The 25,084-nt window shown below is 41.0% G+C and overlaps 1 protein-coding gene across 13 annotated transcripts in view; it reads right to left on the bottom strand.

Annotated features, from left to right (window-relative positions):
• DCUN1D2 (defective in cullin neddylation 1 domain containing 2) overlaps positions 1-25,084 on the bottom strand; it is a 38,292-nt gene that overhangs the window by 6,246 nt on the left and 6,962 nt on the right. For 6 of the 13 annotated variants that reach the window (XM_066380505.1, XM_066380510.1, XM_066380512.1 and 3 more), the window contains exons 2-6: positions 24,323-24,725; positions 20,135-20,303; positions 13,720-13,850; positions 2,397-2,441; positions 551-633 (exon numbers count right to left, since the gene is read on the bottom strand). In XM_066380505.1, the coding sequence (XP_066236602.1) occupies positions 551-633; positions 2,397-2,441; positions 13,720-13,850; positions 20,135-20,303; positions 24,323-24,497 (603 nt within the window). In that variant the 5' untranslated portion in view covers positions 24,498-24,725. Of the gene's footprint in view, positions 1-550; positions 634-2,396; positions 2,442-13,719; positions 13,851-20,134; positions 20,304-24,322; positions 24,748-25,084 lie in introns of all 13 variants that reach the window. The other 7 variants (XM_066380503.1, XM_066380514.1, XM_066380515.1 and 4 more) reach the window with 3 other exon arrangements.

Here is a 25,084-nt window from a genome sequence, read left to right as displayed (position 1 = left end):
CCGATATCACACTGGTCTATTTTGGAGTCTGGAGGTATCCTTGTAGTTCACGTACTTCAAATAACCAACACCCACACCAACTTCCCTTATTTTCCCTACGAGGAGCTAGCTGTCTAACTAAGAAGGCCCAGCACACGGAAATGTCTGCCTTGAACACGGATAGGTTCTCTCCTAAAGGGGCCAGCTATGCCCTCCTTCCCTTTGAGGCATCAGAAAATACATTTTAAAATGGTACTGGACTTTGAACCCACACGCAGTGGCAGGGTTCCGCTGGACAGCAATACAGTCCACCGTCTGGAACCCCAGCCTAGAAGGAGCCACTTTCGAAGTCGGCCTTGGAGCAGCCCTGCCTGAAGCTCAGGGGCTGCTATGCGCTACAGGTGGCAAAGCTGTGTGGCAACTTGGAGGTCACCTGGTGGCCTCTGCATAAGACTTTCATTTACCACATGGTCCACGTAGAATACTTTGGTTAGATGACATGCACAGCCATATAACCTGCTGACCCTCCTTCACCCTGGGCACACATGGCAAGAAGCAGGAGGACACTTACCAATAAAAAGGTGTTCCAAAGATCTAAAAACTTAAACCTTCCAGATAATACTAAATTCCAATATGCAACAGCCATTTCTAAATCTGGCAAACAGAGAAAAAGAGCAGTTAATATATCCCAATTTCTTTTTCTACTGAACAAAAAACGATCGCTTCTTAGCACACATATTCACTTAATAAAATTCAGCAGTGTTACCCAAGAGTAATAAGAGGCTTAATCCTTACAGAAGTGTTCCTGAAATTATGTGTAATCTAATTTTATAACGCTGGGCAAATGTCTGCAAAAAAGGATTTTTGTGTATTATGTTATTCAAACATGTAAATTATCCCCTAGTTAATAATATTTGAAGACTCTCCTTTTCATATATACCAGGCTTTCTTTAAACCAGGGGTCCCCAAACTACGGCCCGCGGGCTGCATGCAGCCCCCTGAGGCCATTTATCCGGCCCCCGCCCCACTTCCGGAAGGGGCACCTCTTTCATTGGTGGTCAGTGAGAGGAGCATAGTTCCCATTGAAATACTGGTCAGTTTGTTGATTTAAATTTACTTGTTCTTTATTTTAATTATTGTATTTGTTCCCGTTTTGTTTTTTTACTTTAAAATAAGATATGTGCAGTGTGCATAGGGATTTGTTCATAATTTTTTTTTATAGTCCGGCCCTCCAACAGTCTGAGGGACAGTGAACTGGCCCCCTGTGTAAAAAGTTTGGGGACCCCTGCTTTAAACCATAACCAGCCTGGATACTATTAATGCATATCATTTGTTTTTTAAAAAAGTAGACCAATGTGCTTTCTAAGTGGTGAACTACAAGTTAAATAGCTTGTTTTGAAAGGAAGTGACATAATGTACTCCAGTAGACTGGCCTTGCCACTATAAAAACTAAAACAAAATCTGATTCCAAAGTAAAACACATAAGCTTTGTAAGGACTTTGAATTTCTCAAGGCATAGTCAAGACAAATAAGCAGGTTTAGGGAAACACACTTTCACTGGTGTAAGGATAGTTAAAAATCTAGATGGTTATTAATCAAAGTCAATGTCCTCATTTTTCCCCAACTGGAAGGTAGTGATTATTTCACTACTTCTATATAAACCTATACTGTAGGGCTCAATCTTAAGATGACGTCTTAACGTAATATGAATGCCGAGTTTTACGGCTGTATTGGAATATTATCCCCAATCCAAAATTTTTGGAATACTGAGATTCATTCTCTGTTCACAGGAAGTTTAATGTCTATTTCTTTTTATATGCTTAATATAGAAAGTATATAAAGAAGTCAAGAAGTTTGCTTCTTAATATTGATAATCTTTAAACATGTTGAATAGTGCTAACCACATGTAGATAGTAAAAGAACAGTTATAATGAAATAACTTTCTAATTATATGTTTATATATGTGTGTTAGATAAACTAATACGATAAGCTGGTGAATAAATATTTAAGGTAACAGAGTATTTTAAATGCAAAATACTAAAAGCTTTTCATCTAAATCTTGTTTGGTCCTGCTTAGACAAAAATTATTACAGTTACAGATCTAATTTGAGATCTCCAGGGTTGATCATTATTAAAATTAAGTAAGAGATGTATGAATAGCAACCAACTTTAAATACAATGCCGATATTCCCTATGTGTTTAAAGTCCATTATAGATTTTTCTCAGTCTTAAATACCCTGGAGTCTTAATCAGAAAGAAAGAAACGGTCAGAAAATTTCAAGGAACCAACAGTACGGAAAGGCTCGCTGAACCTTACCTATGGGGCCCGCAGTATAATGCTAAGATGATTAGTCTTGTCCTGCTAAGTCTACATCCTTATCACTTAGGAAGAACGTTAATTGAAATCTATACTCAACTCATTTTAATGATGAAAAGGCTCACACTGAGAAATGGAGGTAAACCTGGGAAGGAAAGAAAAATAGTTTTATGGCAGACATTTAATCTAGTTACTTTTGGACTAGTTTGGTCCTAGAAATCTCTCTTAATAAAGTTCTTGATTTGTATGTTTGTAAACCACAAGACCAAAAGTAAATGGATGCATTTTCAATATTTAGTATTATCTATATAAAAATGTTTAATATTATCCTAAGAGAGTTAGCCATTTGCAAATAACAACAAAGCTCAAAATGATAAAACTTGATAGCTGACATCAAGAGTAATAGCTACTCTAGTCGCTATAAAAAAAATCTTTATGGCCCTGGCCCGTTGGCTCAGTGGTAGAGCGTCAGCCCCAGTATGTGGATGTCCCGGGTTTGAGTCCTGGTCAGGGAACACAGAAGAAGTGCCCATCTGCTTCTCCACCCTTCCCCCTCTCGCTTCTCTCTCTTCTCCTCCCCTCCTGCAGGCAAGGCTCGATTAGAGCGAGTTGGCCCAGGGCACTGAGGATGACTCCATGGCCTCCGCCTCCTGCACTAAAACATGGCTCTAGTTGCAACCAAGCAAGGGCCTCAGATGGGCAGAGCATCGCCCCCTAGTGGGCTTGCTGGGTAGATCCCAGTCAGGGCTCATGTGGGAGTCTGTCTCTGCCTCCCCTTCTCTCACTGAAAGAAAAAAATAAAATAAAAATCTTTATCGCAGCTAGGTTCTTTCCAATAACCTCTGAAAAGTCTTACCTCTTGAGTAAGATGTTTAGAAGATCCTACTATTTAAAATCTGTTTGTGATGCTCCATTTAGAATTAGATAATAAAAATGTCCCTTCTCTTAAAAAAAGATCTTTGAGCAGATATAAAAATTAGCCAACCATGAGACTATTCCTTTAAAAATCAAGATTTCTCAATGCCAACTAATTCGTGACTCTAGCCAGTATGAAAAAATGCTATGCTTCTTCACTAAAACAGTCAAATAGCTTCAGTTATCTTAAGTTGACCACCAGTTAAAAACAGGCTAAAGAATAATCATACATATAATAATACAGTACACATAATCTTAACACACACAGACATAAACAGACACACAAAACATGAAAGAAATGAACAATACATTTCTTTTATCGATTATTTTTCTCCACTGATGTTCATGCTTTTTCTAGGAACTATAGAACACTTGTATCAATTTCTTTAATTTATATTTAATCTTTCAGAAGACAGACCATGTGATATACTTTTGAAATAATAAAATAAATTGTTCTGTTTTGGGTGTGTAGTCATAAAATTATTTGTCTTGCTTTATTTCTTTATTTTAAAAAATCCTCTTGAGTGGTAGAAAAAAAAGAAAATAGAAAAAAAATACTCAAAAACCTTCTATAATACAGAATTAATATCTTTGAAATGTTCATATAATTTAATCATTTCCTGCATATTTCTGCATATTTCAAAAGGCTATTATTCTCTTTAATAGAATTTCATATTGTCTCAATTACTCTCATAAAGCAAAGAAACAAAATCAGTAACTCTTTTAATTCTCTAGTAAATGATTTTGATAAAAAATTTTAAGTGCCTATAGATATAAAATAAATAAAAAGATAATTTTTTTTCTCTGTGATGGAATTACAGGATAAACTATAAATTTCATCTTTTCTGCTGCCTAATGCTAAGGCAAATCTAATTAAAATAGAGGCTAAACATATCAGGCTTGGTATTGTAAAAAGGTTTCAAAACACTCTAGCCTGACCAGGCAGTGGCGCAGTGGACAGAGCGTCGCACTGGGATGTGGAGGACCCAGGTTCGAGACCCCGAGGTCTCCAGCTTGAGCGCGGGCTCATCTGGTTAGAGCAAAGCTCACCAGCTTGGACCCAAGGTTGCTGGCTCGATCAAGGGGTTACTCGGTCTGCTGAAGGCCCATGGTCAAGGCACATATGAGAAAGCAATCAATGAACAACTAAGGTGACACAACAAAAAACTGATGATTGATGCTTCTCATCTCTCCGTTCCTGTCTGTCCCTATCTATCCCTCTCTCTCTGTCTCTGTCTCTGTAAAAAAAACAACCCAACAACAACAAAAAACACTCTTTATCCTTATATGAGTTTTTAAAAAAAATATTCATGGAGAAAGAAAATACATATTTAAACTTTAAATCAGGTATTAATTTAGACTCTAATTTAGTAATTCTTAGAAATTACTATGAAATTCATAATGTATGTCGAATGTGGTAACTTCAAATGAAACTGACACTGTAAGACTTCTAGAAGAAAGTGGACCTGAAGAAATACACAGCCTCCACCTATCCTACCCATAAGAGATATGCAGTCTCACCTGACTGGGCAGTGGCGCGGTGGATAGAGCATCGGCCTGGGATGCTGAGGACCACGAGGTCGCTGGCTTGATCATGGGTTCATCTGGCTTGAGCGTGGGCTCACAAGCTTGAGCGTGGGGTCACTGGCTTAAGTGTGGGATCAAAGACATGACCCCATGGCTGCTGGCTTGAGCCAAACATCACTGCCTTAAGCAAGGGGTCACTGGCTCGGCTGTAGCCCCCCTCCCCTCAGGTCGAGACACATAGGAGATGGCAATCAATGAACAACTAAGGTGCTGCAACTATCTTATCTCTCTTCCTGTTTGTCTCTGTCTCACCAAAAAAAAAAAAAAAAGGAAAAGATATGCAGGCTTCATATCAGCAGCCCTGCCCCCAGCCTGAGGCCGCCATGCTGTAAGGAGGCCCGAGGGAGTCTGTGACGCAGAGGACCCTCTCATGAGTCCCTCCTGGGCACGTCAACCTCCTCCAGCTGCCAGCTGAAACACCACAGAGTGTCTGAGTTGACACTACGTGGAACAGAAGCGCTACCCTACTGAACCCTGCCTGAATTCCTGACCTAAAATATCATCAGCTGTAAAACAAAGATTGTTGTTTGAAACCTTGAAGTTTTCAGGTACTTTGCTATGCAGCAATTACTAAGCAAAACAGTGGGTCTTGGCCGCAGGCAGAGAACCTGCAATTCGGGATGTTCCTAGGGGATGACGATGTGCTGGTCTGCAGACCACGCTCTGCAGGGGCCTACAGTAAACCACAACTTATAAAAAAGTCCTTAGTACTTTTCCAGTTCTGGAGAGTTGACTTGGCATTATAAGATAAAAACTCTTAAAAACAATACCTACACATGAAAGTTAAATGAAATGCGAACCACTTTAAAAATTTTTTATTTTAACAATAAAGGGAAGAAATCCCATAGATTGCAAAGCATATCAATAAGTACGAATCAGCCTGACCAGGCGGTGGTGCAGTGGATAGAGTGTTGGACTGGGATGTGGAGGACCCAGGTTCGAGACCCCGAGGTTGCCAGCTTGAGCGCAGGCTCATCTGGTTAGAGCAAAGCTCACCAGCTTGGACCCAAGGTCGCTGGATTGAGCAAGGGGTTACTCGGTCTGCTGAAGGCCCGTGGTCAAGGCACATATGAGAAAGCAATCAATGAACAACTAAGGTGTGTAACACACAATGAAAAACTGATGATTGATGCTTCTCATCTCTCTCCGTTCCTGTCTGTCTGTCCCTATCTATCCCTCTCCCTGACTCTCGCTCTGTCTCTGAAAAAAAAAAGTACGAATCATTATTTCTTTTTTTTAAAAGACTTTATTCAATTTTCAGAGAAGAGAGAGAAAGAGGGAGAGAGAAAGAGGAGGAGCAGGAAGTATCAACTCCCATATATGTCTTGACCAGGCAAGCCCAGGGTTTCAAACCGGCGACCTCAGTGTTCCAGATGGACGCTTTATCCCACTGCGCCACCACAGTCAAGCCCGAATCATTATTTCTAACAGAAGCTTAATTATCTGAAATAATACTGAAGATATTAAAATTACAGAATGAACAGTCAAAGAATATTGTAGCCTGACCAGGCGGTAGCGCAGTGGATAGAGCGTCAGACTGGGATGTGGAGGACCCAGGTTTGAGACCCTGAGGTCGCCAGCTTGAGTGCGGGTTCATTTGGTTTGAGCAAAGCTCATCAGCTTGAACCCAAGGTCACTGGCTTGAGCAAGGGGTCACTCAGTCTGCTGTAGCCCCCTAGTCAAGGCACATATGAGAAATCAATCAATGAACAACTAAAGAACCACAACGAAGAATTGATGTTTCTCATCTCTCTCCCTTCCTGTCTGTCTGTCCCTATCTGTCCCTCTCTCTGACTCCCTCTGTCTCTGCCACCATAAAAAAAAAAAAGAAAAGAATATTGTATTATCATTTACTGACATTTCAAGGTGCCCTGGCTGGGTAACCATTTAATAACAATAAAGAATGTCTGTTGTTATTTTACAGTTTGGATCAGACCAATTATCACTGAAAAATGAAGCCAAATAAGGCTCTAAGAATTAAACTGCTCAAAAGTAAAGCACTTCCTAAATTTTCCTTTGGAAGTATAATAATAATTATACTCAGACCTGAATTAGCCAAATTTAGAAAAGTATGGAAAGCATTATTTCTTGCTTAGGTGAATATTACCTAGAAAAACTCAGGAAATGGCAAGTTTTTTTTTGCTTGTTTGTTTTGTTTTTAAATGTAGCATAGGCCCTGGCTGGGTAGTTCAGTTGGTTAGTGCATCACCCTTATACACCAAGGTTGCAGGTTTGATCCCTGGTCAGGGCACATACAACAATTAACCAATGATTATATAAATAAGTGGAACAACAACTGGATGTTTCTTTTTTTCTCCTTCCCTCTCTGAAATCAATAAATATATATATTTTTAAAAAGGCAGCAGTAGAAGAAATAATATCCATGTCAGAAAGAACCACCTGTTGGGAGCACTGCACTTGTCCTCACCAAATGAGCAAGTCTTAGTACAGATATTCCAAGAATGTCGAATGAGCCCAACCCAAATACCCTTTAGTACTGTTGTTCTGTTGTTTATTTGTTTATTAGTTTCTAGAACACTGGTGATTGTTACTGGGTAATCAAGGTCCAAACTAAAATAGGCTTTAGTTTTTAATGACAAATTTGCTTCCGCCTCTTAGAAAGGAAGAGTATAAGAGAGAAGATAAGAAGCAAGAGTTTTTGCTCCAAAAGTAAAAAATCAGCTGATAAAAGAACAATTTTCAGCACTCTTATTAAGATCGCTGTTATTTAAAAACAAAACAAAACAACCCCACCCCCAGAAAACAAGTGCCAGCAAGAATGTGGAGGAACTGAAACCCTGGGCACTGTGGGTGGGAATGTAAAATGACACAGCTGTGGCAGAAAACAGCAGGGAGGCTTCTCAACAAAGTTAAACACAGAGTTACATACGACCCAGCAATTGCACTTCTGGGTATTTACCCAAAAGAACTGAAAAGCTGGAACTTGAGCAGATATTTGTACACCTACGTTAAGTGCAGCATTACTCACGATCGCTAAAAGGTGGAGACAACCCAAGTGTCCACTGACAAATGAGTGGATAAGCAAAATGTGGAAATACATATAGTAGAATATTATTCAGCCTTAAAAGGGAAGAAAATTCTTGCACCTGCTACAATATGGATGATTCTTGAGGACATATGCTAAATGGAACCAGTAACAAAAGGGTCAACGGTACGAGTTACCTAGAGGAGTCAAAATCAGTGAGACTGGAAGCAGAATGGTGGCTGTCGGGCTGGCGGAAGGAGGAATGGGGGGTCATTATCTTTTTTTTTTTTTGTATCTTTCTGAAGCTGGAAACGGGGAGAGACAGCCAGACAGACTCCTGCATGCGCCCGACTGGGATCCACCCGGCACGCCCACCAGGGGCGAGGCTCTGCCCACCAGGGGGCGATGCTCTACCCCTCCGGGGGGTCGCTCTGCCGCGACCAGAGCCACTCTAGCGCCTGGGGCAGAGGCCAAGGAGCCATCCCCAGAGCCTGGGCCATCTTTGCTCCAATGGAGCCTCAGCTGCGGGAGGGGAAGAGAGAGACAGAGAGGAAGGAGGGGGTGGGGGTGGAGAAGCAAATGGGCGCCTCTCCTATGTGCCCTGGCCAGGAATTGAACCCGGGTCCCCCCGCATGCCAGGCCAACGCTCTACCACTGAGCCAACTGGCCAGGGCTTGGGGGGTCATTATCTTATGGGGGAAAAGTTTCAGTCTGTCAGGATGAAGACATTCTAGAGATAGATGACGGTACTACTTGGACAACAATGGGCCACTGAGCTGTACACTTAAAAACAGTTAAAATGGCAAAAACGAAACAAAACAAAACAAAAAACAAGAACAAAAAAACTAATGAGCAATCTTGGGGGAAACAACTCCCAAGAGCCCCTAACTGGATTTAAGAACAAGCAGTTACACACCTCATCCTCCCCTCTCTATCCTTCAACACTCAAAGGCACTTGGAAGGGTCCTGGAAAGGTGGTAGAAGGCGCTGTGTAGTTTTTTAATTTCTCTGAATCTTCACATAAAAATACTACAGTGCCTTACCAGGCGGTGGCGCAGTGGATAAAGTGTCGGACTGGGATGCAGAGGACCCAGGTTCGAGACCCCGAGGTCGCCAGCTTGAGCGCGGGCTCATCTGGCTTGAGCAAAAATCTCACCAGCCTGGTTGGACTCAAGGTTGCTGGCTCTAGCAAGGGGTTACTCGGTCTGCTGAAGGCCTGCGGTCAAGGCACATATGAGAGAGCAATCAATGAACAACTAAGGTGCTGCAATGAAAAACTGATGATTGATGCTTCTCATCTCTCTGTGTTCCTGTCTGTCTGTCCCTATCTATCCCTCTATCTGACTCTCACTCTGTCTCTGTAGAAAAAAAAATAGATACAGCAACTAGAGAGCAAGTCCAAAACTCAAAGGCAACATTAGCAATGAAATAAGGTAAGAAATTATCTTCACGAACTGAAAATATGGGTAGGAGAGGCTGGACCCTAGCAGCCGCAAGACCTCTGTGGTGTGTGGAAGGGAGAGTGAGTGGGATGCGGGGTCTCCGGCGGGTGCCACCACAGGGGACCCCGAGCAGCCAGCAGGAGTCTACTACAAAGCCTGGGAAAGACGAGGTAAGGACAGAACCTGCAGTCAGGCCACGGCCGTGCCCAATGGGGGAAGAATGTAGGGACCTGCCACAAGGGACCGAGGCAACCTGGCTCCCACAAACCTCAGAACTGACCTACCACGGCTCCTTCTAGATGGGATTTCATGCAGAGACGAGGTTGGGAGTACACAAGTTAAACAGGAAAGCAGAGACAAGAAGAGAAAGAAAAGCAGGGGAGAAGGACAGAGCTAGAAAATCTTAAAGCAAACTTTATTGTACATGACAAGCATGCACGTACACACACACACACACACAGAGGCACATACGCACATGCATACATGCACACATGCAACACATCATGCATACCTGTGCACACACACACACACACACCCCAGCGGAGGTAGCTCTATGAAGTCAGAACATTGCCTTGAACCATCCCCCTTCGAAAAGTCTAGGCAAGTTAATTTCACGTGAATATAAACATGAGAAAAGCACTGAGGTCAAATCCCTTGTAACACTGTCCTAAGAAAAAAAGATAATCAAACAGAATATCGTCCCTAGAAAACAAATGCATGCCAGGAAACACTCCAATACAGATCAAAATTGAGACCTCCCACTTCAAAACAAGCTAAAAGACATCTTAAGGAAGGATACAAAACATGAAAGAACACATAAGAGAATTAGAAAAACTCAGAAATGAGGGGACAACACTCCAGAATGAGAAATGAAAAAAGAAACATTTCAGAAATGCCTGCAGTAATGCTAGTTTCCATCTTTCTTCCCAGGAACAAGGTAAAAGACAACAGCTGCCACCTACAAACAAAAGCCACACTGACTGTCAAGGCCAGTCTCGGGTCTGGACATGAGTGGCCGAGGAGACATAGAGGGAGGCCAGTGTGACCAGAGCTGAGGCAGCGCCGCTGGGTGACATGCTCTTATTTCACTCCAATTTTCCCCACACTGCTGAATAGTTCTTTCTTTTAAAATACAGTGGTACCTTGAGATATGAACAGACCAACATACAAACATTTTAAGATACGAGCTGTGACTTGGTCCATATTTTTGTTCGAGATCCAAGCGAAATTCCGAGATACGAGTCCGTGATTCGGAAAGCTGCTGCTAGTTGGCGCGTTGGCGCACAGGTCCAGTATCGGCAGTTTGACATACGAGTTGACTTACGAGCTCCGTTACAGAACGAATTAAATTCGTATCTCAAGGTACCACTGTATGCCAAGTATTTTAATTTTTCCAGGAGCACAAGACTGTGAGTCCAACTCTCCATTCTGTACGAACACAACTGGAATGCTCTGCAATTCTCATTTAAGCAGGGCCCAGCACTAATGCCTCCGAGTCTTGACCCCTTGTGGTCCTTCTGGAAGCGCCTGGAAAAGTCTTCTCCAGGTAACACCCCAATGAGTGACAGAGCCCGGGACAAATCAGGGCTCACGCCTGCAGTGGCCCGTAGGCACTCTGATTTCAGTCGGCTGACCGTGTGTTGGTTTCCGTGGGGGGTGAGAACAGACAAAACCCAGCTTCTGCCTCTTCTTCTTACTGCTCATGCCCAGCCGTGGGCCTGGTGCTGCCGCGGACTCTCCTTTCCGTTTAGTCTGTGCACGCGGTTACGAAACCAGACGTCACTGACATCAGGTCAAACAGGAAATCGATCATTTTTTCCCCAAACAATGTGTCAGAACCATCTCTTCCCATGGGGTGCCACAAACGTCTTCCACAGCTTCGGCTCTCTGACTCATGATAAAGGGGGGAACGTGCAAAGCCCTGTGATGCCGCTGCCCCCTTATACGACAGCGGACTCTATTTGCTCACTTGCTTCCTTGAATAGGAAAAACTGCACTCATATTTTCCCAGCAGTTCTCCCGTTTCCACCTGCTGAAGTTTTAAGCAGAGCCATTCAAGTAAGTTCCTGAGGGACCCTTGTGCTAGAAGCCTTTGTCAGCGCCTGGGTGGCAGGTACATGACCTGTGAGGTGGCAGGAAGGGCGAGGAGCCCGTCCGCATGATGGGCCAGCCTGGAGACAGAGGGAGCCTCACAAGAGGCTCATCACAGCGCAGTGCGCTACCAGTAAAAGCGAACAACCCACAGCCCTGGAAAACCAAACCAAAACAAAGGAAAAGAAGGAAACAACCCCTGCTGGGGCAACGAGAACACAGTGCTTTGGAAAAGACAGCTGCCCATTTCCCTGATCCGAGACAGAAGTGCTTGCTGCCACCTTCCTGAACTGAGGCAGACGTCCTTAGTGACACCTCCCTCCCTGAACTGAGACTGAGGTGCAGGCTCTCAGTCTGTACCTGCACCTGATCTGCTGATAGAAGGAAAGGGAGAACAAACCTCAGAAAGACAGAGGGGTAAGAACGTCTACCATGCACACACCTGCAAACATGCACAAGTGAACTCGGGACCTGGAACCAAATACCTGCGGTGGATTTTTCTATGAATTTTCAAGCCCCTTTCCGGTTTCCTACCTAATTTTGGCTGTAGTATAACATTGCTTTTATTTATAAGAACTTCTCTTCAAAATGTACTAATATACCTGTTTGATTCCTGCATAAAAGACCATGTAATTCCCCCTTCCAAATTCGTAAGAGATTTTAGTAAACCAAACATAAATATGTTACATTAGGCAACAAAATGTAGGTCAATGCAGATTTATTTTCACAAAGAGATAAGACAAAAATAAATCGTACAGCACTTACAGGCAAAATAAATAAGCAAAATAAACCAATTTTTCAAACTAAAATTTTAAGTTAAAATATTTCCAAATATACCACACATAGTAATACACAGGCTATATTATAATAATTCATACAACTTTGAAAGAAGTGAAGGCACACCTCGGAGAAATTGAGGGTTCACTTCCAGACCACCACAATAAAGCAAGTATCACAATAAAGTGAGTCAGAAATTTTTTGGTTTTCCAGTGCATGTGAAATTTATATTTACACTATACTATAGTCTATTAAGTGTGCAATAATAGCATTATGTGCAAACACCTCCCAATGTACATATTTTAATTAAAAAATATTACTAAAAAAATGCTATCATGTGAACCTTGAGCAAGTTGTAATCTTTTTTTTTCCTAATTAAGTGAGAGCAGGTGAGGCAAAGAGACAGACTTCTGCATGCGCCCCCCACTGGGATCCACCCAGCAAGTCCCCCATGGGGCAATGCTCTGCCCATATGCAGTGTTGCTCCATTACTCAGCAGTCAAGCTATTTTTAGCAACTGAGGCCACAGAGCAATGCTCAATGCCTGGGGCCAACTTGCTTGAATCAATAGAGCCATGGCTGTGGGAAGAGAAGAGAAAGAGGGGAGAAAAAGGGGGAGGGGTAGAGATGCAGATGGTCACTTCTCCTGTGTATCCTGACCAGGAATTGAACCCAGGACATTCACCCACTGGGTCAATGCCCTAGCACTGAGCCAAGGCAAGTTGTAATCTTTTTACCTCAATGTTGATAAAAGCAGTATCTGCAAAGCTCAATAAAACAAGGTATGTCTGTACTAAAGTAATCCAATACACATCAGAACTGGTTTCAAGTAAGTCAACTTTAAATCCTCAGATTGGGACAAGACTAATGTCATCTGGCAATCTTAGCAACACCATTGACAGGATCACTCATCTAGCCAGTACAATATTAATTACTGACCTCTCTAACTCATTAGTCAATTAGCTATCTATAAAAGAGAATGTAGAGCATTTGCAAATTTGTCTAAATTTATTTTTTCTAAGTAAGAGGAGGAGAAAGAGACAGACTTCTGCATGCGCCCTGACCGGGATCCACCAACCAACTTCCTGTCCGGGGCTGATGCTCTGCTTATCTGGGGTCATGCTTGCCACCGAGCTATTTTTAGCACTTGAGATGGAGGCTCCACAGAGCCATCCTCAGTGCCCAGGGCAGATGCAATCAAACCAATCGAGCCGTGGCTATGGGAGGGGAAGAGAGAGAGAGAGAGAGAGAAAGAGAGAGAGAAGGGGGACAGGGAGGAGTGGAGAAGAGATAGTCACTTCTCCTGTGTGCCCTTACTGGGAATCAAACCTGGGACTTCCACACGCCAGGCCAATGTTTTACCACTGAACCAAATGGGCAGGGCCACGGCTACATGTTCACATTTAAATATTTAAACCCAGAATTTGAGAATGATATTGGTTGAGGTGTTCAGGTATATGGTACTACAAACTGGTCTATCTGCATATGGAGTAAATCAGTGGAAAGTAAAAGAAATGCAAAGAGGGATAAAAACATACAGAAGGCAGGACTGAAATCTTGTTGCTCATGTGCACTTAGAGTCTCATTAAGATGTGGCTTCTTACAAGTTTGGATTTTATACTCACCTAAACCTTTTTGCCCAGGGTTCTTAGCAAAGGTAAAAGTAAATTGATAGAAATCCTTAAACTTCACTGTGTCCTTAAGCTCCTGCTCCAATCTTGGCAGAAGAGCTTTCAGCTTCTCTGTGCTGTCACACCTATGACAAGAGACAGAGACAGCACTTTGTTATGGGCAGCAGACAGGCCTCCCCAAACCCTAGCAGCTCTTAGCTTCACTGCAATACGTGCAGCCTGGGGCTTGGATTTAAGGGGGTGTGCAGGTGGAGTTCTCGTGGGCCCCTTTCTCTAGCCAAAAAGCCTGGAAATGCTCTAAAACTGACAGTGGTGACACACCTGCACATCTCTGCGAATACACCAAAAACACTTACTTGTACACTGTAAATGGAAGAATTGTATCTTAATAAAAATGTTATTTAAAAAAGTCAAAAGCCAGTATTACTTGCCCTCCTCTGTGTGGAATGGAATAGGAACATGGCCTAACTCAGCTTTGATAATAAAGAGGCCAATGCCCTGAGATTACAGAGTAACAAAACCCCATTTTCTACCTTGTCAGCTTGTACCACTGCTGCCCCTGTGTTGTCCTACAAGAGGAAAATAAACCTGTAGCACTTCAGCTACTGTATCTAGGGGTTTCTTCATTACAGCAGGTTAGATTAAAAACATCCAGGTAGAGTAGAACACAACTCTATTGTTTTAAAATTGGATTATCCTCCAAAGTCAATAACCTTTAAGAATATTAAAAAGCCTTGCCTGGCCTGTGGTGTGCAGTGGATAGAGCATTCGTATGCTAAAGTTGCTGGTTCAAAACCCTGGGCTTGCCCGGTCAAGGCACATATTAGAAGAAAGCCATGAACAACTAAAGTGAACCAACTATGAGTTGATACTTCTTGCTCCCCCTCCCACCTCTCCTCTCTCTGTAAATCAATAAATAAAAAATCTTTAAAAAGATATATTAAAAATCTTTTAAAGCAGAATCTAGAATAACAAAACATATAATTTGTCATTTTTATTTTGACCGCACAGCAAGGAAGAGAACAAAAGCAACACTCCACTTATCCACGCACCCAGTAGAGCAGGGCTGAGGACACACAGTGAAGCAGTCCCAGAGCAGCCAGACCAGCCACAGACCAGCAGGTCCATGAACACGCTCAGAGGCACAAAGGCACAGCTGCTAGGACTGTCATGGGTGCCCCGAAGTGCAGCCTACCCGCATAGAGAACTGGCAGGCAGCAGCGCCTGGGGAGTGGTGCGTGCCCTTCCCCATCACACCCCTTGCCTTCACGTGGTCACCCCCTTGCTCTTTTTTTTTTTTTTTTTTTTTTTTGTATTTTTCTGAAGCTGGAAACGGGGAGAGACAGTCAGACAGACTCCCGCATGCGCCCGACCGGGATCCACCCGGCACACCCACCAGGGGGCGACGCTCTGCCCCTCCGGGGCATTGCTCTGTTGCGACCAGAGCCACTCTAGCGCCTGGGGCAGAGGCCAAGGAGCCATCCCCAGCGCCCGGGCCATCTTTGCTCCAATGGAGCCTCGCTGCGGGAGGGGAAGAGAGAGACAGAGAGGAAGGGGGGGGTGGAGAAGCAGATGGGTGCTTCTCCTGTGTGCCCTGGCCAGGAATTGAACCCGGGACTTCTGCACGCCAGGCCGACGCTCTACCACTGAGCCAACCAGCCAGGGCTCCTCCTTGCTCTTTTTTATGCTTCCGTCACTCCAACAACCACACCTCCACGGTGTAAGTTCAGTTATCCCTGTTTCTGAACGTTTTAAATGGAAACTCATAGGCTGCATTATCTTGTATCTGGCTCTCTAAGCCAACATTATGTCTGTGAGGTTCATTTATGCTGACATATGTGGCTGAGGTGGGTTCGTTTCCATTGTCCCATAGCATTCTATTATATTCATATATTATAATTTATATATTCTATTGATGATAAATATTTTGGCTGTTTCTAGTTTTCTAGTTACAAAGAATGTTGTTAAAAATGTTTCTGTACATGTATCCTGGCACATGCTTGCATGTATTATGTTAGGCACACCCAAGAGTAGAACAGCTGGGTTACAGGGTCTAAGCACCTTTATTTTAATAAGAAATGTCAAACAAATTTCCAATGTTATTGTCCCATTTCACATTCCCACCAGCAGTATACTGTTTCCTCACATTTTCACTAATATTTGTGAGTACCTTATTTTAGTCATTCTAGAGAATGGGCCTGAGGTTCTATTTCATTGTCATTTTAATCTGCACTTCCCCAATGAAGTGAGATTGAGTACATTCTTGTAGTTGCACCGGCCATTTGGAAATTCTCTTTTTCAAAGTGCCTGTTCAAGCCTCTTGCCCATTTTAATTAGGTTATCTTTTTATTATTGTTTTATAGGAATTTTTATATCTTAGGGATACAAGCCTTTGTCAGTTAAGTATTTTTAAAGTACTTCAGAATATGGGCTGCCTCTTTACTTTCTTGATGATGTTTGCTGATAATGTTATTTTTAGTATGGTATACTTTATCAATCTTATTCTTTACAGTGTTTTCTTAGTGATGTTTTAAAACTTCTCCTCCTGAGTGACCATAAAAATATTCTCCTACATTATTTTCTAGAGGCTTCTTCTGCCTATAGCCTTTCATATGGAAATCTACAATCTACTTGGAACTGATTTTTATGTACGATGTAAGGTAGGGATCAAGATAAATTTTTTTTCCATATGCCAATTCTCCTAGAACCATTTACTGAAAAGATGTTCTTTCTCCACTTTCCTAAAATGCTGCCTTTGCCATAAATCCAATGTACCTGTATACATGGATTTGTTTCTGAGTCCTCCACTCTGTTCTACTGGTATATTTATCTGTCCTTGTCCTCAATGTAGCCTTAGTTACTATAGTTTAAAAAGCCTTGGTAAAGCAAATCTCACCTCATTCTTTTTTTCTTTAAGAATTGTTTGCTATTCTCGCCTGACCAGGTGGTGGCGCAGTGGATAGAGCATCGGACTGGGATGTGGAGGACCCAGGTTCGAGAACCCGAGGTCGCCAGCTTGAGCGCGGGCTCATCTGGTTTGAGCAAAGCTCACCAGCTTGGCCTGACCAGGTGGTGGCGCAGTGGATAGAGCGTCGGACTGGGATGCAGAGGACCCAGGTTCGAGACCCCGAGGTCGCCAGCTTGAGTGCGGGCTCATCTGGTTTGAGCAAAAGCCCACCAGCTTGAACCCAAGGTTGCTGGCTCCAGCAAGGGGTTACTCAGTCTGCTGAAGGCCCACGGTCAAGGCACATATGAGAAAGCAATCAATGAACAACTAAGATGTTGCAATGCGCAATGAAAAACTAATGATTGATGCTTCTCATCTCTCTCTGTTCCTGCCTGTCTGTCCCTGTCTATCCCTCTCTCTGACTCACTCTCTGTCTCTGTAAAAAAAAAAAAAAAAAAAGAATTGTTTGCTGTTCTGCTATTCTTGACTATATATATCCATATAAACTTGAAATTCACTTGTCAAATTACACATACATAAATTTTCTACTTATTAGGGTTTTGGTTGAGATGACATTAAATGTATAGCTAAATTTAGGGATCAAACACCAAGTGTTCCAATCTATAAGTGAGGTATATTTCTCCATTTATTCAGGTTTCCTGTCTCTCAATGAGTTGTTTTCTCTATGGAGGTAGCCACATATTTAATTGATTTATCCTAGGTGTGTTGTATTTTTGATGGTATTGGAAAGGACATTTTGAAATTTCACTTTGTGCCTGACCTGTGGTGGCGCAGTGGATAAAGAGTTGACCTGGAAATGCTGAGGTCGCCGGTTCAAAACCCTGGGCTTGCCTGGTCAAGGCACATATGGGAGTTGATGCTTCCAGCTCCTCCCCCCCTTCTCTCTCTGTCTCTCCTCTCTCTCTCTCTCTCTCTCTCCCTCTCCTCTCTAAAATGAATAAATAAATAAATTTTAAAAATTTCACTTTGTTTTTTTACACTGTTACATTCAACGTTTTGGAATAATATCAATTTTTGTTTGTTGACCTTGTGTCCTGCAGTCTGGTTAAATTCAAAGTTTGAGGCTACAATAAGCAAGACTATATGGTGTTGGGTAAAAGACAATAAGACCTATGGAATACAGCAGAGAACCCAGAAATAAACAACACATACAGTCAATATTTTGTTTTTATAAAGATGTTAAGACATTTAATAGAGTTTACTCAGTTTACTTAAGAATCCTCAAGCCCCCAATGAAAGGATATAAGATAAACTGGTAAAGGCAGGTCCTCTAGTGACAGTCAAGAGTTAATAGCAAGGAAAAGATGTAAAAAAATAATAATAGACACAAAAGCCAAAGTATATTTTAAAGCTTAGTGCTATTTAGACTAGAAGCCAACAATCTTTCGCATCCCTTAAAGTACTGAGATTGTCTTTACAATATACTTTACTAACACATGAGTAATACCTTTTCTTAGTGTATAGCATTATAAAATTTACAAAATGCTTTCAATGCCCTGTGAGATGTGGAGAGCAGTACCATGAGCAATCATTAACTTGTAATTTTAAATTACATTCTGTACACTCCATATAAGAGGGCATGAGCCTGATCAGGTAGTGGTGCAGTGGATGGGGTGTTGGCCTGGGATGCTAAGGACACAGGTTCAAAACCCTGAGGTCGCTGGCTTGAGCAAAGGCTCATCCGGCTTGCGTGTGGGCTCACCAGCTTGAGTTCAGGGTCACTGGCTTGAGTGTGGAATCACAGACATGACCCCGTGGTCGCTGGCTTGAGCAAGGGATCACTCGCTCTGCTGGATCCCCTCCCCCTGGTCAAGGCACATATGAGAAAGCAATCAATGCACAACTAAGGCATTGCAGCTATGAGTTGATGCTTCTCATCTCTCTCCCTACCTGTCTGTTCCTGTCTGTCCCTTCCTTTCTATCTCTCTCTCTCTAAAAAAAAAAAAAAAAGAGGACATGAAATTATCTAACATATTCTGTAAAGATTCACACTCAAAATCTTTTTTTTTTTACAAAGACAGAGAGAGAGTCAGAGATAGGGACTGAGAGAGATGAGAAGCATCAATCATTAGTTTTTCGTTGCGACACCTTAGTTGTTCATTGATTGCTCTCTCATGTGCCTTGACTGTGGGGCTACAGCAGACCAAGTAACCCCTTGCTCAAGCCAGTGACCTTGGGTCCAAGCTGGTGAGCTTTGCTCAAACCAGATGAGCCCGCGCTCAAGCTGGTGACCTCGGGGTCTCGAACCTGGGTCCTCTGCATCCCAGTCTGACACTCTACCTACTGCGCTACCACCTGGTCAGGCTCAAAATCTTTAAAGTATGTTAAGTTATGACACTTAATAGGATAATAGGCAAGAACTTAAAAAATGTACTTGTACAACATATCTCTAGATACTGCCTTAGAAATGCACGTAAGTATTTCTATAAGAAGCACTTATTTCCAAATCTCACATTTTGGGAAGATTTTAACAGATGGGATCATGTATAGTATCAGGCACATGGAATATTTAATAGGTTTTTTTCCATTCTAAAACTCCTGATAATTCATCCAGGCTCCCTAGTACAAAGAACATGAAGAAATATGCAATTATACCATTGTCATAATGTTCTCTTTTGTTTGGTTGGTTTATAAAATCACCAGGAAAATGATAAGGTATCACCAGAACCAAAAGTCTTGTAAAATTTATCATCTAAACCGACAAGGTTGACAAATCAGATTCATCAGTCTAATGGAAACTACAAATGCTCTATATTTTCTCCCTTAGAATGCTGTAAGCATGTGCCTTAAGAAAATGTTTACCTTAGGCTTTCAAGCTCCTTCAGCAGCTAAAAATCACAAGGTTAAGTTGTCAACACTGACATACCAGAATATCAGCAATTCAAGCAAGTTGGCTTTTGTACGACATCATGAAATAGTTCAATAAGCTTAATGATTAAAAGACATTTATATTATGTGCTTTCATTCACTACTTTGACTTATGGGACAAGTGAGAAACATCTTAAGTTATTAATGAAACTTTTATCACAACCTTGTAGGTAGAAGAGAGAAATATTACAAGCAAAAATCAATATAACATTTTATTAATGCTTAATATAGCAACACACTAAATTACACAGTAGTATGCAGTATTATGAAATAAACTGAATAGCTGAAAACAAACAAACAAAAGCATCCCACTGTTTACTATCAATTTATAACCTGAAAAAAAATTAAAAGGTAGAAAATAAGTTACAAAAGGAATTAATCTAAATAAAATTATTAAATAAAATTTATATTGGAATTTAAAGGGAACCCAAGGCTAATATAGTGCAGATGCATAAGAAATTGATAAGATACATAAAGAAAATAAATTGATATGAAATCAATATTTACAGGATAATTAATGCCGAAAAGTATCTTTCTTTCTGAAAGAATTTAAACTGAAACCAATTTACTTACCCAAGCTCTGTCATGCCATCTACAAATTCCTTTTTGCTAAATTCACATTGAGTTGCTGCCCTGAATTTCCATGCTATAACCAAAACGCTGATACTGGCAGGGTCTAGGCTTAAATCATCACAAAACTGTTGAATCCCATCAATTCCAATTTTATTTTCATCTTGTGGGTCTGTAGTTACAATTAAGGAAAAAAGAAGTTATATTATTTTGGAAAGTATTACTAAAATGCATTGTTAGAATCATACATTTACTACACAGTTCTAGCAAGCATGTTTCAAATACATTAATCAGACTGCAATTTTCTCCTATATGTGAAAGATAGCAACAAATAACAATTTACCCAGAAAATACTACTATTTTAAAAGCCTAGGTTTCTAGGCTTGAGTGGGGAAAAAAAAATCACTGAAACTTGTTTGAGAAGACTTCATCATTAAAAAAGAAAAAATTTAGACTGACCAGGCGGTGGCACAATGGATAGAGTGTCGGACTGGGATGAAGAGGACCCAGGTTCAAGACCCCAAGGTTGCCAACTTGAGCGTGGCTCATCTGGTTTGAGCAAAGCTCACCAGCTTGTACCCAAGGTTGCTGGCTCAAGCAAGGGGTTACTCGGTCTGCTGAAGGCCCACGGTCAAGGCACATATGAGAAAGCAATCAATGAACAACTAAGGTGTCGCAACGAAAAACTGATGATTGATGCTTCTCCTCTCTCTCTATTCCTGTCTGTCTGTCCCTATCTATCCCTCTCTTGACTCTGTATGTTAAAAAAAAAAAAGAAAAAAATCTAATTTCCATAAAGTAAAATAAAATTCAAGTTTATAAAATTTTAGTTTGCCCAAAGGCAAATTGTTACAAAAATACTGCATTGGTATTTCTATTTTGTGGTATCACAAACCCACCAAAAGATTGATGTTTTTTCTTTTAAAAGTTATTTCATTTCCTATAGTTTTAATGCTACTGTACAATACTTATTTCCATAGTCATTTAGTTTATGCATCCACATTACACAGCTTTGAAATTCAGGCTTCCCTGCCCTTCATTTCTGGTTTATAAATAAAATTAAGAAACTCAGCATTTCCCCAGCAGAAAATCAAATAGAAAAATCTATTGAAAGAAGAATCCCGGCAATACCACACAAAACTTATTCTAGTAATTTCAGACATTGTGTGTTTCATAATATATCATCATAACATATTTGTTAATTCTGTTAGTTTAGAAGGTGCAAACAGAAATCTTGTAGTTCCTTTGCTTAAATAAAAATTAAGTGTGATAAACTTTTTTTTTTCCTGTCATACAAATTTAATTTTGGTCATTTAAGTCAGTGCTCCCCAACATTTTTTGGGCCATGGACCTGTTTAATGTCAGAAAATATTTTCATGGACCGGCCTTTAGGGTGGGACGGATAAATGCACAAAATAAAATTATGCGACCGGCGTAAAAACTGTGGTATTTTTAAATATAATTGTTGAACTTACGAGACAAGCGTCAAGAGTGAGTCTTAGATGGATGTAACAGAGGGAATCTGGTCATTTAAAAAAAACAATCCATCGTTCAGACTTAAATATAAATAAAATGAAAATAATGTAAGTTATTTATTCTTTCTCTGTGGACCGGTACCAAATGGCCCACGGACCGGTACTGGTCCGCGGCCCGGGGGTTGGGGACCACTGATTTAAGTACTATATACTACATTTTATATGTGTGTGTGTATGTATGTACACATATAAAAAATACCAAATAAAAACTGATGATTAAATGAATAAAACCACAAAACTTCCAATTCTATTCTACTAATACTATTTCAAAATTATTAGTGAGAGGGCCCTGGCCAGTGACTCAGCGGTTGAGCATCGGCCTGGTGTGTGGAAGTCCTGGGTTCGATTTCCGGCCAGGGCACACAGGAAAAGCGCCCATCTGCTTCTCCACCCTTTCCCCTCTCCTTCTTCTTTATATCTCTTTTCCCCTCCCGCAGCCAAGGTTCCACTGGAGCAAAGCTGGCCGGGGCCGAATAACGGCTCCGTGGCCTCTGCCTCAGGTGCTAGAATGGCTCCAATTGCAGTGGAGCTACAGCCCAGAGGGGCTGAGCATCGCCCCCTGGTGGGCATGCTGGTGGATCCTGATTGGGCGCATGTGGGAGTCTGTCTCTCCGACTCCCCACTTCTGACTTCGGAAAAATACAAAAAACAAAAATAAAAAAAATGTATTAGTGAGAGGACAACTGCAGTCATAGGCTTACAGGACAAAGGCTCTGCACTTGTCTTTCTATTCAATTCTATGCTCCCAACACTACAGATTTTTATAATAGAAAAATCGGTTTACAATGCTCTCACCTAATAAGTGAATTTGACAAATTTCATATACAATAGTATTGAATAGTTCAAAGTAATTTTGGAAGCACTCACTCATCTGTGTATATTAGTGCAATAACCAGCATTATACTTGTGAATAGTCCTTGAACTATATATTTATTTTAAGAACCAAAAACGATTGTACCATATATCTACTTCAAGTGACTAGGATTGCATGGATAATGTTAAATGATGAAGGGATAAAGTTTGAACTAAAGAAAATTGACAATTTTCACTTCTATAAAAGTATTTTTTTCAAAGGCAGCTGTAGATATTTGAATAATTTAAAAAATTTGCATATCATCTGACTTACAAAGTTAGCTCAACAATTAACTTAGCCAAAAAAAATTTAAAGCACACTAGAATTTAATTTAAAATAATGTTCATTCTTTGAGAACTACAAGTACAAATCTTTTTTTAACCATAGAATGTTTCTGAACCAAGACATTTTTTTAAAAAAAATGCAATTTTCAACCCATTGTTCAGATCAAAATAGACAGATTAAAATATACACACATTCTTCTCAAAAGTAAAATATGAAGATAATTAAATAAGTATTTAAAGCCAAGGGAATTAGTCTGTTTGACTTAATACTTGTTTAAATAAGTATTTTTTTTAAGTTTTGGAAATATAGGGATTAGCTTCAGAAACTACTAGAAAGAAAAAAATAAATCAACTCTTGAATCTTGCTGCCTCACCCATTACAGCAGAGATTTGACACTTGATATGTAATTTGAAAGCCTGCCGAGTGATTTGAATCTGCACATACGCAGACTTATTTTTGCAGTATGACTGTATTTTGATATAGAAAGCTCCATTCCAGGTACTGATTTCAATAAAAATAACAAGTGTTCCCAATCTCCAACACAAAATCTTCTTTAGTAAGAGCTTTTATCAAAAGCTTTCTTTAGTTAAGAGCTTTTATGCAACAACTGACATTATTTCAGTGTGATATTACTACCCTGTGCTAAGAGAAGGCTGACTTTTACCTACAAGTTAGAATTATTATGATTAAGTACTGTTCTTAAACAACTTTCTCACTATCATATGCTAAGAGAAGGCTGACTTTTATCTACAAGTTAGAATTATTATGATTTGGTACTGTTCTTAAACAACTTTCTCACTACCAATACTTCAACCTGGATGGAACTGCTTAGGAAAAAACACTGTATTCACAGGTGTAGCCACCCAGCTGTGACACTATACCATTGACGGCTCTCCTGCCACTGGTGATCTCAGTGGGGATAGCTGACTGCCAATCAATCTTCTCAACCCGCCCCTAATCTGAATGGGTTTATAGTCACAGTTCCATTTATTTGTATCATTATTATTTTTTTTACAGAGACAGAGAGAGAGTCAGAGAGAGGGATAGACAGGGACAGACAGACAGGAACGAAGAGAGATGAGAAGCATCAATCATTAGTTTTTCATTGCGCATTGCAACACCTTAGATGTTCATTGATTGCTTTCTCATATGTGCCTTGACCGCGGGCCTTCAGCAGACTGAGTGACCCCTTGCTGGAGCCAACTTGGGTTCAAGTTGGTGGGCTTTTTTGCTCAAACCAGATGAGCCCACGCTGAAGCTGGTGACCTCGGGGTTTCGAACCTGAGTCCTCTGCATCCCAGTCCGACACTCTATCCACTGCGCCACCGCCTGGTCAGGCAGTCACAGTTCCATTTAAACTGACTGGATTTTGCAGCTGAATATCAAGAAGAATAGGGATAGCATCTTGGAGGTCTTCTGAACATGGCATCAGATATTCAGGAAATGTAACATTCACTCTGTTCCCTAGAGATGGATGCGAGTTCTCTACTGTCTCTTCTTGTCATTGTCTCCCCTTACCTTTGTACCTGTTATACAGCTGCTCCAGCTTCTTCTTGTCCACTGTGTTTTTCATGGATTCCTTGTGGAACGAGTCTGGGTTTTGGAAGAAGTTGTCAGTGGCCACGTCTAGTTTCCACTCATTCTGTGTTAAGCAGTAGATGGCAGTTCTTTCGCCAGCCTGAGTAAATGCCATAAACTGGCGGACCTTGTCCTTCTGAGATGATTTAAGCTTATGCTTTGGGATGCAAAAGAAGCAGGAAAGCCAATGAAGCCAATCCAGAGGTTTGTTTCAGCATTCTATTACTAATGCCTATATTTTAACTGGACTTAGTGTTTTTCTTGTTGGGTGACTCAACTTCACTTCAGAATTACAGGAAGACAAAGGCTTGTTCTTCATCAGTTAAAAAGACTGCACAGTCTTCTGAAAATTGAAACGACAGCATCTATATAGTAACAAATATGCAAAGTCTAATCTTCAAAAAAATGATGAGAATCAATATTTTATACAAAATACATTTTGATCTCTACCTAGTTCAATTTGCATGAAATACATTTTTTTTCTAAGTCTCAGTAAAATCCCTCTTTATAACATACATGCGGCCCTCTGATGAAACGAGGCCAGGTATGTAACCCAAGGTTCTGATCATATCACCGCCGCCCATCTGCAGGGTTCTCTTTGACTTCAATTAATTTCAGGCTCTAATGAACAGGAGGAGGGCTTCTCAGTTTGGAAACACCTTATAAGCTTTTTCCAGTTTAAAATCAGCAGGACCACACTGA

Source organism: Saccopteryx leptura, chromosome 4, assembly GCF_036850995.1.
Source record: "Saccopteryx leptura isolate mSacLep1 chromosome 4, mSacLep1_pri_phased_curated, whole genome shotgun sequence".
Classification (NCBI taxonomy): Eukaryota; Metazoa; Chordata; class Mammalia; order Chiroptera; family Emballonuridae; genus Saccopteryx; species Saccopteryx leptura.
The sequence above is the reverse complement of the archived record's forward strand: the minus strand, read 5'-3'. Positions and strand labels throughout refer to the sequence as shown.